General features: G+C 45.8%; 1 protein-coding gene across 1 annotated transcript in view; it reads right to left on the minus strand.

Annotated features, from left to right (window-relative positions):
• The window catches only part of LOC138257190 (probable E3 ubiquitin-protein ligase HERC1), an 805868-nt gene that overhangs the window by 195596 nt on the left and 594868 nt on the right, over nucleotides 1–15404 (minus strand). Inside the window, exon 56 of the mRNA XM_069205891.1 lies at nucleotides 12019–12153. Coding sequence (XP_069061992.1) covers nucleotides 12019–12153 — 135 coding nt within the window. The remainder of the gene's footprint in view (nucleotides 1–12018; nucleotides 12154–15404) is intronic.

Genomic DNA, 15404 nt, shown 5'->3' on the forward strand with positions numbered 1-15404 from the left:
TACATTGTTTGCACTGTTTTCTAAGACTATACTGCATATTTTTGGTATTGTGTACATATATCTTGTGTATATTTCCTATCCTCTCACTGAGGGTACACTCTAAGATACTTTGGCATATTGCCATAAAAATAAAGTACCTTTATTTTTAGTATAACTGTGTATTGTGTTTTCTTATGATATTGTGCATATGACACTAAGTGGTACTGTAGTAGCTTCACACGTCTCCTAGTTCAGCCTAAGCTGCTCTGCTAAGCTACCATTATCTATCATCCTAAGCTGCTAGACACCCTATACACTAATAAGGGATAACTGGGCCTGGTGCAAGGTGCAAGTACCCCTTGGTACTCACTACAAGCCAGTCCAGCCTCCTACAGCGTTCCCTCCGTTCCTTTTGATTCCCAGGGTACTGTCTCAGGTTCGGAGATAGAAGTCGGACCTAGTCTTGGTGACTCCATTTTGGAGGTCTCAACCCTGGTTCCCTGTTGCACTACAGCTAGCCTGTGCTCGTCCGTTGTTCATTCCTCCGCGGCAGAATTTGCTATTGAGTCCGGAGGGCCATCAACATCCGCTGATTCTATCGGGGACTCTTATGTTCATGGCATGGATGGTTTCAGGACAAAATGGAAAACCTCAGGCCTTTCGCAGCAAGCTGAAAGCTTTATCAAACAAGCCTGGGCCTCTAGCACCCATAAGAGATATACATCTGCATGGCGTATATGGGATAGTTGGTGTAATGGAAGGAGTATCAATCCCTTGGAGTCAAATATTGAATTCATTCTTAATTTTCTGGCAGAATTAGCTTCTTCAGGTTTGGCATATAGGACTATTAATAATTTTAGATCAACTATTTCGGCTGGACATAAACACATTGACGGTAAACCAGTAGGTGAACATCCCCTTGTCTGTAAATTATTGAGAGGTATTCGATTTTCTAAGCCTCCTCAAGCCAAATATTCGGTGCTATGGGATGTGAACATTGTGTTAAAGTTTTTAGATTCTTGGCCCTGTAATAGATTTTTATCCCGTAAACAGATTTCAGCAAAATTGACTATGTTACTATGCTTAATTTCATGTAAGCGAGTTTCAGATGTCAAGGCTTTAGATTTATCTGGTAGAATTTATTCTCCTAATGGTGTTACTTTTAATATTACTAGAAGGACTAAAACCAATTGCAGGTCAGTAACTTATCCTTGGTACCCGGATAACTCAAAATTATGTGTAGTACAATGTTTGAAAGATTATGAACTGGTTACGGAAGCGTTTAGACAGACCGTGGATGGTCAATTATTGATTTCTTTACAGAAGCCATTTAAACCAGTTTCCTCAGCCACTCTCTTGAGATGGATTAAATGGTTAATGAGTGAAGCTGGTATTGATACCCGTCAATTTGGAGCTCATTCTGTTAGGGGAGCTATGGCTTCTAAATCTTATACTCTATGATCGAGTTTGGAAGATATCATGAAGACAGCAGACTGGTCTTCGGAATGTACTTTTCGTAAGTTTTATTTTAAACCTGTTGTTGATGTGGCCTCTGTTGTTATTGATCAGCTTTGAACTAGCATAATCCGAGCCTCCGGTCCTGACGTAGAATAAAAAAAATTCTAGCTTACGCGTCAAGAATTTTCAATTCTATTAAGGACACGGAGGCTCGGATTATCCCTCCCATTTATTATTTATAGATATTATACTTTGATGTATTCAGTTGTTAAACATGATACCTTTTATGCTCTCCCTGTTTCATACATAGTGAAATGTTTAAAGAACGGTACAAGTAATAACCTGTCAGTAGGTGGTATTATTTTTGATGACGGTTATCATAAAGATATGGATGGAAGAAACCTTTTGGTTCAGCTCTCAGTATGTTGGATTCGTCTTGCTACTCCGGTTGAGTTATCTTCAGTCGTCTGGTTTGGATGAGAAGATTCGGTGAAACAACATGTACAGAGAAGTTTGGAAAAGAATTATTGTTGTTATCTGTTTGGACAAAGAAAGAGGATATGACGTTGGGGGTCATGCTTGATATGGACTAGGGTAACGATAGGTGATTGGAGCACGTGACTGGGGTACAGAGCATCTTGGGATGTGAAGTTTTTTGTTTACTAATGTTTAATTGGCTGCTGTGTTTGGCTCAGTAAAGAAAGAGATAGCATAATCCTCGCCTCCGTGTCCTTAATAGAATTGAAAATTCTTGACGCAAAAGCTAGAATTGTTTTTACTCCTTGTGAGTGGCTGCCAGCGAAGGGCATCCGAATGAGCGTGGTTAGAACTGATGGCCAGCTAGCAGGAGACATATGAGACTGCTGAGACATGTCCACTAGACTCTGAGGAAACTGATGAAGTAACTCCCAAACTGAGTCACATGACTGCTTGGGAACATACTTCCAAAGAGTGGAGAGGGCACACGTGAAGCAACTATGGTATCCACTAGGTAATGCTACGCATGCGCAGTTCTAATTGTACTGAATCCTGCTTCCACTTGTTCAACAGCACTGCAAGGACCTGTGGCTGATTTCAACAAAAAGAAAAAGATGTGTTAAGGAAAAAGAACAAGATGTTGACAAGCGGTAATGCTATCCACTCTTCTTTACTGAGTCCACACCATTTACAGTGTGTGGCAATAGCACCACCTACTGACCAAGCTTCACGTAAGGGGGACAAAGGCCATGCACATCCATCCTAGGCCCAAGTGTCCTCCTGGGAGGCTCGTGCTGATCCCTTCTTCACCGGTACCAGTGGGACACAGCACCTCTGCACAGAGCGCGTGCACACAGAGAGCTTCTAAGGACTGAAGAAAACTCTAAGTTATACTTTCTGGCTATAAAATCCACTTCTTTATGTCCACATGTGTGGAAATAATTTAAATTGGGAAGCAAATCCTGGAAACACACCAGGCATGGGCAAACTGAATGTGGCCAACAGTTATCAGTAGGCAGGTCTGGCTACATAAAAGCACCACTCTGGACCTCGATCCCAGGGAATGGAGCACCTTAAGGCAGTCTAAGCTGGTGAGGGGCAGTGCCATACTGAGTACATGGTACAGTAGTGGGAATATGGTCTCACCTAAATATCTTATCTTGAATATTGTACAGAAAGAAAAACTCCCTATCAAAGTTAATATAAGCTAATCTACCCTCAGTGGGATGAGATGTTTGTAAACTATATTCAGGGTAAAATATTTGTCTCACTTGATACACACAAGTCACACTTGCCTCCGAAAGTCAATCAAAACTGGCTGAGATCAGAGAAAGTGAGCCTGGATTCTCACTGGAAGGAAGTCCATGTCATTGAGTGAGTGTCTGCAGACATCTGGAAACAGTGTGACTCCTGAACAGCCACCGTAGACAGCATGGGATCTGTGGCAGCAGGTAGGTGGGATGGGGGCCCGTTTGGGAGGAAAAGTTTTGAGTAAGAATTGTTATTGAGGTTTTCTTCTAAAGGTGGTTGCTGGATGTAAAGTGCTCAGATTCGCAAACTGCTCACCTAATGTTCGTCCTTGTACAACTGGCGGCCCCGTTCCCCCAAGTGCGATGGGTAACAAACAAAATCAGAAAACAGAACATCTTGAGACTGAGATTAAATTCTCTTTACCTCTGATGACTTATTCGAGCTCGATGCTGGTTGCATCTCCCAGGGGAGGGGAGCCATAGAGTCCTTTCCTGGTACCATCCAGACGTAGAGCAGCCCATTCTGGCATCCTCTGCAACAAGAGAAGGCAAAGGATACTTAACAAACCTCAGCCTGAAAATCAGCAGCCGCTCTTCAGTGACAGTTAAATATTGCAAAGAGACGTATTCCCTAAGAGCCCATAATGTCATCAACTGTGCATGTGCAAAAAATGCAGTGAGTGTGACACCAAGCACTGCATCACAGCACAACGGCGAGACACATCAACTGTGAACTGTGCATGTGCAAAAAATGCAGTGTTTGTGTAACACCAATGTAGGAGGTTGGCCTGGTTTGTAATGGGTACCTTGGGTACTTACACCTGACACCACGTCCAGTTATCCCTTGTTAGTGAATGTAGTAGTGTTCTAGCAGCTTAGGCTGATAGAGGTAGCTATAGCAGAGCAGCTTAGGCTGAACTAGGAGACGTGCAAAGCTCATGCAATACCACTTATAGTTACACAGTACTTATACCCAAGTAAAGACAATACTCAGTGTTACCAAAAATAAAGGTCTTTATTTGGGTGACACAGTACCAAAAATATCTTAGAGACAATATACCTTTTGGAGGTAAGTATTATACACAATATATACACTAGACACCAACATTAGACAAGTAAATAGTCATAGAACAATGCAAACAGTAGGAAATCCTATAGAATGCAATGGGAGAAAATAGTTCTAGGGGCAACACAAACCATATACTAAGAAAGTGGAATGCGAATCACAAATTCCCCCCTAGACAAGTTTAATGTGTGCTGAATCGCTGGGAGACTAAGAATACAGAAAAAGTAAGTAAATTACCCCACCCGAGAGCCCAGAAAAGCTGGAGTAAAGTACTGCAAGTTTCCTTAGGACACACTACACCTCGTGATATGGATTACTGCAATAACCAACCAAGTCTGCAAACAACAACTGCTGGATTCCTGGACCTGAAGACTTGCAAAAGAAGGAGACCAAGTCCAGAAGTTGAAAGATGTTCCAGGAAGGACAGGAGCCCCTGCTAACCCTGAAGAGGGTGCAAAAGAAGAGTCCCCGGTTAGTTGAAGCCTGCAGGAATGCACCCTAGGAAGATGCCAGCGGGTTCCTGCATGATGCAAAAGATGTCCCACGACGTGAAGATAGATGCAGACGTTATTTTGTGTTGGAAGTCGCCGACAAGCCTTGGTTACGAAAAATATGTGTTTTGCGTCAAAATGGCGCTGGCTGGCTGGACCCAGGAGGGACCTGGAGGCCTCAACTCTGTGTGAGGAGGAAGAGGGGACTCTCAGTACTTTCGAGAGCCCTCAGGATCCCATGCAGCACCCACGGGAGTCCCATGATACAGGGACAAAGGAGGTACAAAACGCAGTTGGTGCAGCACAACAAAGGAAGGTCGCACGCCACCGGAGAGCAACTCAGCGAGTTGAGCGTCGCAGAATGGAGTGCTGGGGACCTGGGCCAGTCTGTGCACAAAGGAATTTTGCAAATAGTGCACAGAGGCCTCAGGAGGTGAAGAAGACACAGTACACAGGGGTACCATTGGTCTCAGGGAAGGCAAGGTCTTACCTCCTCCAAATTGCGTCAGCAGGACCTCAGGACAGTCTATGTCGATGGGGTCCACCCTGTGTGTCCTTAGGAGCACGCTTGTCGCTGTGAGAGGAGTCCAAGGGTATCAGTCGTCATCTTGGAAGGTACCTGCGTGAGCAGGGGAATGACTCCGTTACCCCACAGGAGATTTCTTCGGTCCTTCTGGTGTAGGATGAAGACAGGGAGTCCCCAGAGCTTGTACACCGTGGAAACTGTTGCAGTTGCTGACTTGGAGCTGAAGTTACAGAGGAAAAGTATCCCTTGTGGATACTTTGTTGCTGTTACAGTGGTCCCTGGAGCAGGCTGCGGTTGATCCGAGGTCGGAGAATGAATTAGTAGTTGCAGGGGATTCCTGAAGGAAACTTGCAAGCAGAATCTTAAGAGACAATAGCCTTAATAGTCCTGACAGGGGGATTGGCTAACTTATCAGGTATGGACCTATCAGGAGGGGTCTCTGACGTCACCTGCTGGCACTGGCCACTCAGGGCCCTCCAGAGCGCCCACACACCTTGCAAAGCAAGATGGCTGAAGTCTGGGACACACTGTAGGAGCTCTGGGCACCACCCCTAGGGTGGTGATGGACAGGGGAGTCTCACTCCCCTTTCCTTTGTCCAGTTTCGGGCCAGAGCGGGGGACAAGGGGTCCCTGAACCAATGTAAAATGGCTTATGCATGGAGCGCACCATATGTGCCCTTCAAAGCTTTTCCAGAGGCTGGGGGAGGCTACCCCTCCCAAGCCTTTAACACCGATTTCCAAAGAGAGAGGGTGTAACACCCTGCTCTCAGATGAAATCATTTGTTCTGCCTTCCTGGGCTTGAGCTTCGCAAGCAAGAGGAGGGCAGAAACCTGTCTGTGAGGTGGCAACAGCTGGGGCTGCCTGGAAAATCTCAGAAGGCTGGAATAGCAATACTGGGGGTCCTCTAAGGAGCCCCCAGAGTGCATAGAATTACACAACCAATGCTTGCAAAAACCTTGGGGTATGATTCCAACATGTTTGATACCAAACATAAACCAATGAGGCACACTGTTAGAAGCAAGAGCCCTCACACATCCAATTGATGTCATGCTTCATCATTGGCCTAGCTCCTCGTCAGACTGGCGCTGCAGTGTCTAACGGGCCCCGCAAGGGGCTCTGCTGGAGATCTTAAACTTGAGGTGTGTGCCATGAACAGTACAGTAGGAATCAAGTCCTAATCCAGTCCCAATGCCCTGGATACCTAGGTACCATATACTAGGGACTTACAAGGGGACACAAGTATGCCAGTTGTGGGTGAAATACTGTTTTAACAGTATCCAGTAACCAATTTGGGGGGAGAGAGCATAACTACTGGAGTCCTGATTAGCAGGATCCCAGTAGACATAGTCAAGCACACCGACATCAGGCAGAAAATGGGGATAACCATGCCAAGAAAGAGGGTACTTTCCTACAAGGGAATGCAGAATCATGGCTCAAGGCCCACTCACTACGTTACAGCAACAGAGCTGATGTCTGTTGTGTGGCCCACAACAACATCTCTAGACGATAGGCTGCCCAAGATTCATTATCCAGGAAATGGAACATGCCAGCAATCCAGAGCACCGAACCAAGATCTGATTCATAGAAGTCAGAAATAGAAAACAGAGAAATAGGGACACACAAACCCATTTCTGGATCATGTGAGAAATAGGAGGGTCCGGACACAGGGGATCTGTGTGTGGACCTAACCAGTTGCATTAAATGAGGTTTGGTAATGTGAAATCTGAATCTGTTCAGTTCAAAATAAAAATTAATTAGGCATATTAGTCTGGTTAACTAGTACAGTACTATTGGAAACTGGGTTACTGGTTGGGGGTAAAACCCTACTCAAGCATCAACCACAATACTTTCCAGGGTGAAACAGAAGAAAACTTCTAATTGATTTAAGCTTAATTCTCTGGTAGCTTGGCACAAGACAGTCAGACTTGACTTAGAGGCAAAGTGGAAAATATTTATTAAGCACCTCAAAGAGTAATAAAGTGACAACATAACCCTTGAAAAATCCCTCACCAATTTAGAAAAAAATAGAATGAAGTGTAACAAGCTATTGGGATCAAAACAACAAAAATCCATTCAATAGAACCAGAGATATGCAATTTTAAAGACTTAAGTGAAAATAGTGCCTAGAAGCACAACACACTAACTGTGGTTATCTGGTCATGCCGGATCAGGATATAGGGCAAAATGTAAAAAAATGCAATTGTGCATTTCTTAAATAATGACTTCATAGAAATCGCTATTTAAGAAATGCAAAATGCTATGTACAGAGATATCGAATTCCTAACAGCAAATCCTACAAAGTAGGAGTTGCTATTAGGAAATCAGTATTATGAAATCCTGTTGCATCCCATGAGTCACGCAATGGCAATTCCGAGGAAGCTACAGGCTGCAATCTGAGGTCCTGCATTGGGGATGCGCCGCAAAGCTGCAGTTCTGAAGCGCAGCTGTGAGGAGATGTGTTGCGCTGCATCAGTTCTGCCCCTTCAGACTGACTTCTAAGGGTCCACGACTGGAGTGGCGCCACATGCGGGGCATAACTCATAGCAGATAGAGTTCAGATAGAGTTCAGATGCTGGGTTCAAGGTGGGTGGAGCCTTTTCTGTCCCTGAGGCTCTGATCAGGAGGCCAGCAAACTAGCCCTTGGAGCCACCCTGATGGTCCTGATTTCAAGAGGCCGATCCAGTCCTTCTCACTCAGGCAGAAGGGCAACAGAGTAGCAGTCGTTCTTGCAGAGCAGCACAGCAGTCCTTCTGAGCCTTCCACAGGTTCAGAGGTGTACTGAAGAGTTGGATCTGAGGATCCAATATTTATCCATGGTACCTACCTTGAAGTTGGAAGAAAGTTCTGGAGGTTACCACCTGCGCTGGCCCCTACTTGTCTGGGGATACAAAAGAGTAGTGTCAAAACCCTTTGTGAGGGTGTTGAGCAGAGCCTTTATGATGTGCAAATGTAGGTGACAGCTCCTCCTCCTCCTCATTAATCATTAAGTCAGAAATGGCCCATCCTGCCACCACCTACTACCCTTTTGTCTCACTATCTGGGAGTAATACACAAATATCAACTGTCAGCTTCACCTAGCCATGTGACCCGGGATACAGGCAGCAGGCACTAAATAGCTGGCACAAAAAAATGGCAATCACATATTAAATGAAATAGGTTAACCCAATGTTATCCTATGGGAGAGGCAGGCCTTGCAGGGGAAACATCCTGAACAACTAGGTCTAAACCACTACTTGCCTGAACCACTACTGCTAAACAACTAAAAAGTCTCTACAACTAAGTACTGAACAACTACTGTCTAAACAACAATTGTGCCTGAATAACAATTGCCTGAACAACTAATTTTAAGGTAAGATTTTCTTTTTAGTTTTTATGGTTTATTAGTTGTTTGGAATATATATATATATATATATATATATATATATATATATATATATATATATATATATATATATATATATATATATATATGTATATTAGTTGTTCAGGCAATTGTTATTCAGGCACAATTGTTGTTTAGACAGTAGTTGTTCCCGGCGGGAAACGTGTTGTTTTCAAAAGTTGCTTCTTTGTTGCAAAGTTGCAGTCTTTGTGGAACCGAGCCGCTGGAGTTCTTGGTCCTTTTAGATGCAGGGTAGTCCTCTGAGGCTTCAGAGGTCTCTGTACCCTGTGGAACGCGTCGCTGGAGCAGGTCTTTTGAAGTGGGGAGACAGGCCGGTAGAGCTGGGGCCAAAGCAGTTGGTGTCTCCGTCTTCTCTGCAGGTTTTTCAGCTCAGCAGTCCTTCTTTGTCTTAGGTTGCAGGAATCTAGTTTCCTGAATTTAGGGGTGTGTTTAGGTCTGGGAGGGCAGTAGCCAATGGCTACTGTCCTTGAGGGTGGCTACACCCTCTTTGTGCCTCCTCCCTGAGGGGAGGGGGGCACATCCCTATTCCTATTGGGGGAATCCTCCAAAATAAAGATGGAGGATTTCTAAAGGCAGGGGTCACCTCAACTCAGGACACCTTAGAGGCTGTCCTGACTGGTGGGTGACTCCTCCTTGTTTTTCTCATTATCTCTCCTGGACTTGCCGCCAAAAGTGGCGGCTGTGTCCAGGGGGCGGGCATCTCCAATAGCTGGAGTGCCCTGGGGCATTGTAACACGAAGCTTGAGCCTTTGAGGCTCACTGCTAGGTGTTACAGTTCCTGCAGGGGGGAGGTGTGAAGCACCTCCACCCAGAGCAGGCTTTTGTTTCTGTCCTCAGGGAGCACAAAGGCCCTCACCGCATGGGGTCAGAAACTCGTCTCTCAACAGCAGGCTGGCACAGACCAGTCAGTCCTGCACTGAACAATTGGGTAAAATACAGGGGGCTCTCTAAGATGCCCTCTGTGTGCATTGTTTAATAAATCCAACACTGGCATCAGTGTGGGTTTATTATTCTGATAAGTTTGATACCAAACTTCCCAGTATTCAGTGTAGCCATTATGGAGCTGTGGAGTTCGTTTTTGACAAACTCCCAGACCATATACTTAATATGGCCACGCTGTACTTACAATGTCTAAGAATAGACTTAGACACTGTAGGGGCATATTGCTCATGCAGCTATGCCCTCACCTGTGGTATAGTGCACCCTGCCTTAGGGCTGTAAGGCCTGCTAGAGGGTTGACTTATCTATGCCACAGGCAGCATTTTGTTTGCATGGCATCCTGAGGGGGATGTCGACTTTGCCTTTTTCTCCCCACCAACACACACAATCTACAATGGCAGTGTGCATGTTTTAGGTGAGGGGTCCCTTAGGGTGGCACAACATGTGCTGCAGCCCTTAGAGACCTTCCCTGGTCACAGGGCCCTTGGAACCACTGGTACCTTTTACAAGAGACTTATCTGTGTGCCAGGGTTGTGCCAATTGTGGAAACAATGGTACATTTTAGGTGAAAGAACACTGGTGCTGGGGCCTGGTTAGCAGAGTCCCAGCACCCTTCTCAGTCAAGTCAGCATCAGTATCAGGCAAAAAGTGGGGGGTAACTGCAACAGGGAGCCATTTCCTTACAGGCCCTCTACTCTGGGAGCTCTTTTCAGAAAAGTGTAGGAACAGAAAGGGAGGAAGGCACAGCAGTGGCCCTAGGTGCTCTGGCAGTTGGCAAGGATTAATGTTATGACACTTGACAAAGGCCATTCCTCAAGGCGTGGGCAAAGATTGTAGGGAGAGTTTTAGCCTAGGTAGTGGTAAGAAAGGGGTAACTAGGCCATGGCACAGGAATAGCCCTGAAAGCAATGGGAGAGAAAGGGAATCAAACTATAGCCCACAGTCTCTCCCTAGGCAATGGAAATGGAGTAAGCAAGGCCGTAGGCCAGTGCTACTCTCCAAGAAATAGGAACAAAGGGAGACATATGTGTAACCCAGTGGGAGAGGAAAGGAGGCAGAGCTGTAACCTAGAGGTACTCTACAAGCACTCGGGAGGGAGAAAAGCTGAGCTATTGCCCAGGGCTACTCTCCAGATAATAGAAAGGAAGAGAGACTCAGCCAATGCCCAGAGTTACTCTCTAGTCAGTAGGAAATAAGGGAAACAGAGCCATAACCAGGATCCAATTCCAAGCTATGGAAGAAGAACAGAAGTTTTTCCATAACCCAGGACACTCTTGGAGACATGAAGTGGCAGGTTGGCCATACCGAAGGCCCCCAAGACACCCTCTGCAACCAACGGGAGCAGGGTAGACAGATTAATGGCCCAAGAAACCCTCTTCAGGATATCAGAGAACAAGGAGTTGATGCTGAAATATTGTGATGAATCCTACGAGGACAAGCGTTCCAGGTCAGTATGGCCATGGAGGTGAACCTGTGGCTGTGAATAGGTGTGTAAGGAATGAACCTGTTGCATATTTCACCAAGGTAATGGAGAGAGTGATGCACTTGGCAAGAACTTGAACACAGCTAATTTTTCAACTAGTAGCCTGTGAAGATGGTCAGAGATGGATAGAGATTGGTCTGCATGAATTATGTCCAAGCAGTAAGTGTGAGGCACTGTTTTGTACAATTTGGAGTCCTGGAAGAGTGAACCAGCAGAGTATATTACTAAAGTGCAGACACAAAGAAATGGCAGCCTGGCCTCTCACATGTCTGCCTTTTTGTGGCAGGATTTTCTTGAAAGTTTTAAAAAGGAGAAAACATGTTGAGGTTGTTTGTTAATTTAGGGTGTGAACAACATTGTGTTGACACAACAGGAGCAGTCTGAGGTTCAAAAACCATTGGTCAGCATGCTGGGGACCAAGTTAATGAACAGCATAGATAGAAAGGTGAGTTGGGACACCTTGTCAAGACAAAGCAAGGAAATGAAGCACAAGCATAACTCACAGTCCTCTTCTAAGCAAATACAGCATAGAAGTGAGAGAGGCCCCAGCAACAGAACATGGTTGACCCTCAACCAAGGATCCTGTTTTGAGACAATCAATGGGATGTCACCAAGCTAGAGAACAGGGTGGAACACAGAGACACACCAAGCAACTGGAAGAGGATTGAAGTCAGCTAAAGAGATAAACATTCATCTATGCAGAGGGCACATTCCATGGATATCAAAGATGGCTTCCAAATTTAATCCTACACTGGTCCTGCACATCACTGACACAACTTGTACACAGCACCTGATGATGGGGCTTCAACCTATGTTTTTTATTTATAAAAATTAAAACACATTCACAATGTCAAGTAACCTACAGCGTGTGAGTACTTACGCGGCAAGCATGAGCTGAGGTGCATCGACTCTGCCAGGCAGCGGGCACCAGGCAGCGGTGTTTACCAGTGATGAGTGGAAGAGTGAATGGATGGCCAGCCAGGTACCATCCACTTTGCTCCAAAGCTTTACCATTTCTGCACGGGACACTGAAAGCAGAATCTTTCCAGTAGGATCCCACTGAAGGGAGGCCACGCCTTCCTGTAAGAGGGAAACAGTGGAGTCAGTTTATACAACACACACCACCCACGCGCAGAAACCACAAAATTAAATACATGGGAAGACACAACTGACTTTCATTGGTACTCTAGTGGACAGTAAGCGACGGCGGCCTAAACCCTTAATGAAATCTCAAAATAAGGTAACTACATGTTTTCCCTTATGATGGACGGTGGGCTAGGTTTTTCATTTCTGCAGCATCAACAGGCCTGCATTTGGGAGGAGAAATGCGGGCACACGCTTGAAAGAAAGGGTAAGGTGTTGCAATTTTACTACAGGTACAACTACTAGTGGTAGTACTGTTACTACTACTAGTATGACCACTACTATTACTAGTACTGCCACTACTAGTAGTATTGCTACTGCTAGTTGTATGACCACTACTATGTTGATCATAGAAACAAGTACCTGACGATGTCTAGCTGTGGGTTTTCAGATGCCATTCGGGAGGGTCACAGGGCAGGAAGGGGCTACTGTCCTCAACAGCGGAGCTTAAGACTGTTTGCTCTGATATCCTGGGCCCATGTGCTATGGGTCTACAAACAGAGCAAATACAACCTCTTTTGCACTGAACTCTCAGTGGTAGCAAGAGCGAGCAGTCAAAGGCTACTCAGGGAGGAAGTCTGAGAGGAAAGAGTTCAGAACTAAACAATTAACTAACAGGCACAATACCTTTAATATCCAGCCCTGTGCTTGTCTTTACAAGAGGTAAAGTACTTTAATCACAGTTGTATTCAAAATCCATCAACAAGTCAGTCTCTCTGGATGCTATAGATGGGAGGCGCTGCACCCACAACATTCCCTTTCTTTCTCACTTTCTGGGACACTCTGTGGTGGTTCTGGGCTCTCCATCCTCTCTTGGGGCACCTCAGGAGTAGCATTAATCAGTCTTAGGTGCAGTTGCAATCCCCCTACAATGCATATGTGTGCAAGTCTTGAGTCTTTGCAGTCTAATCCCTTCACATGAAAAGTATGTTCTTTCAGGATCAATTCAAGGCCACCTGGTGCACAGTGGCCTACTCACACTCTCGGGAAAATAGTGGCACATCAGCTGTCGTCAATAGACCTTCTTTGGCACAGGGTACATCAGTGCTCCCCCTCAGCCTTCAGTTGTCAGTCTGGAGATCGGCAGCCCTGAGGTGGTGGAGTCCCAGCTGGACCATGCAGTTCTACAAGGTCCCTTGCGACCAGCAGAGGTAAGATGGCACCGTCCCGGCCAGACCATCAGTAGGTGTAGTCCCCCACACAGGACCTCATGATAGTCAGTTGCAGCCCACGCCAGGGCTGACTGGACAGACAAGGTCTTCAGCACTTCGGCAGACACAGCCCAGCACGCGTCGTTTCATTCAGTAATTTGGCACATGGAGTCCCGCACAGGCCGTTCACTAAAATGCAATCAGGGGTGCAACTGGGGCCTCTGAAATCACGTTGTCACAAAGTCATGGTTGCTGCCTGGAACCAGCAGGAGAGTCTGGCGTGGAGCTCTCTGACACCAGTGTCTTTCCGGATCTCTCTTTACAGGCCTGCTTCTTCTGGGTGCCTTGCAGCCCTCATGGACATGTTGACTCTCCCTCCTTCCTGGTCAGTCTGTGCTTTTCCAGGGGAGGCAACCTTCTTCCCTCTCTCAGCAGGCAGGGAGGCTTTTGGGCGCTTGAGGCCACATATACAGCTCCTCCAGGAAGAGAGACAGACTTCAGGCGATGCCTTCTCTCCTCAGGAGAATAGCTGACAGGCAGACACCAGCCCAGGTTCCACAGCAGCCTCTGAGGACCACCCTCTTCATTATTCACAGAGAACGTGAAACTGGAACCAAGTGTGGTAGTGGTGGTAGTGGTGGTAGTGGGGGATTCCACAATTATACACAACTGGCACAGGGTAGACGTGGAGCCACTGACTCAAACTGTGGAACAGGTTTTGGTCTCTTTTATGAGCCATTAAAAGTTTTGCAATCGTGGGAAAGATAAACAATTGGAAGATTTTGTACCAAGAACAGCAAGAGAGGGTGTAGATGAGGAAACAACTGTCCCTGAACGTGTGGCTCATGTACGGAACCATCATCTGTGTGTACTTATAGGTGGGCCTCCTAGGGAAGTGCTTGCACTTGCTTTCAGATTTCATAGAAAATGAAAGTGAACTAATTTCTTCCTTATTTAAACTTTTGCCTATTGTGTAAGTCATTGCTTGCCCATCTGCTCCTCTATAAATGCAGAGAAACAGCACAGGATGTTTCTGCCCTTTCGCAGGACACCGCATTAAGCTTCACCGCCCAAAAATGTGCATGGGGTTCCCCAGTGTTGTGGGCCGTCAGGCAGCATTCAAAATTGATTTAAAAATAACATATGCTGCCTCTTAGATTACAAAACCTTTCCGAAAATGAAGTCCAAAAATTCCCTCTATAAAATGTAGAAATTAACCAACCACTTTAGAAGTCTGAAAACACCCATGCTTATAATTCGAGGAGTAACTGATTTCTGTGCCTATAAAATGGAAGTCAATAGTCCGAAGAGGGGCTTTTGAACTCAGAGAACAAAACAATGACAGTGAGACATTGAAAGGAAACAAAAAGATTATTTTCAACGTCCTAACCCTGGAAGTCGTACTTTACACACAATGAAATCAATGGGCGCCGTTGACTTTCTAGCTCATATGTTTGCAGGGTTTTGAATTTTGATGGACTTAAAACCATTAACGAGGGCTTAGCCCTTAGTACAGTACTAACGGCCAAACTATGGAATGCGCTGCCACTCAATCTCCGCGGGGCCCCGTCAGTCTCCATCTCTAAAAGATACATAAAAACGTTTTTGTTTGACTCTGATTAACTCTCAAAGTACCTTCTGATATCAGTCTTATTAGCTTTCAGCACCAGGCTGCTTCGGATGCACCGACTGAGCACACCTGCAACTTAGGTATCATCCTCGACTCTTCCTATCCATGGCCCACCAGGTAAACTTTGTCGCCTCCTCCTGCTGGCACGCACTCCACAAACTCCGGAAGATCTTCAGATGGATCCCGCAGACTGTCGCAGGACAGTCACCCACACCTTAGTCACAAGCAAGCTCGACTACGGCAACGCCTCCTACACCAGCACCTCAACTAGGAACATCAAAAAACTTCAAGTCATCTAGAACGCCACTGCCAGATTCATTCTGGACCTCCCTCGCCCAGAACACATCTCCCAACACCTGAGGACTCTCCACTGGCTACCAGTCGAGAAGCGAATCACCTTCAAGCTT

This window comes from Pleurodeles waltl, chromosome 1_2 (assembly GCF_031143425.1).
Source record: "Pleurodeles waltl isolate 20211129_DDA chromosome 1_2, aPleWal1.hap1.20221129, whole genome shotgun sequence".
In the NCBI taxonomy this organism is placed as follows: domain Eukaryota; kingdom Metazoa; phylum Chordata; class Amphibia; order Caudata; family Salamandridae; genus Pleurodeles; species Pleurodeles waltl.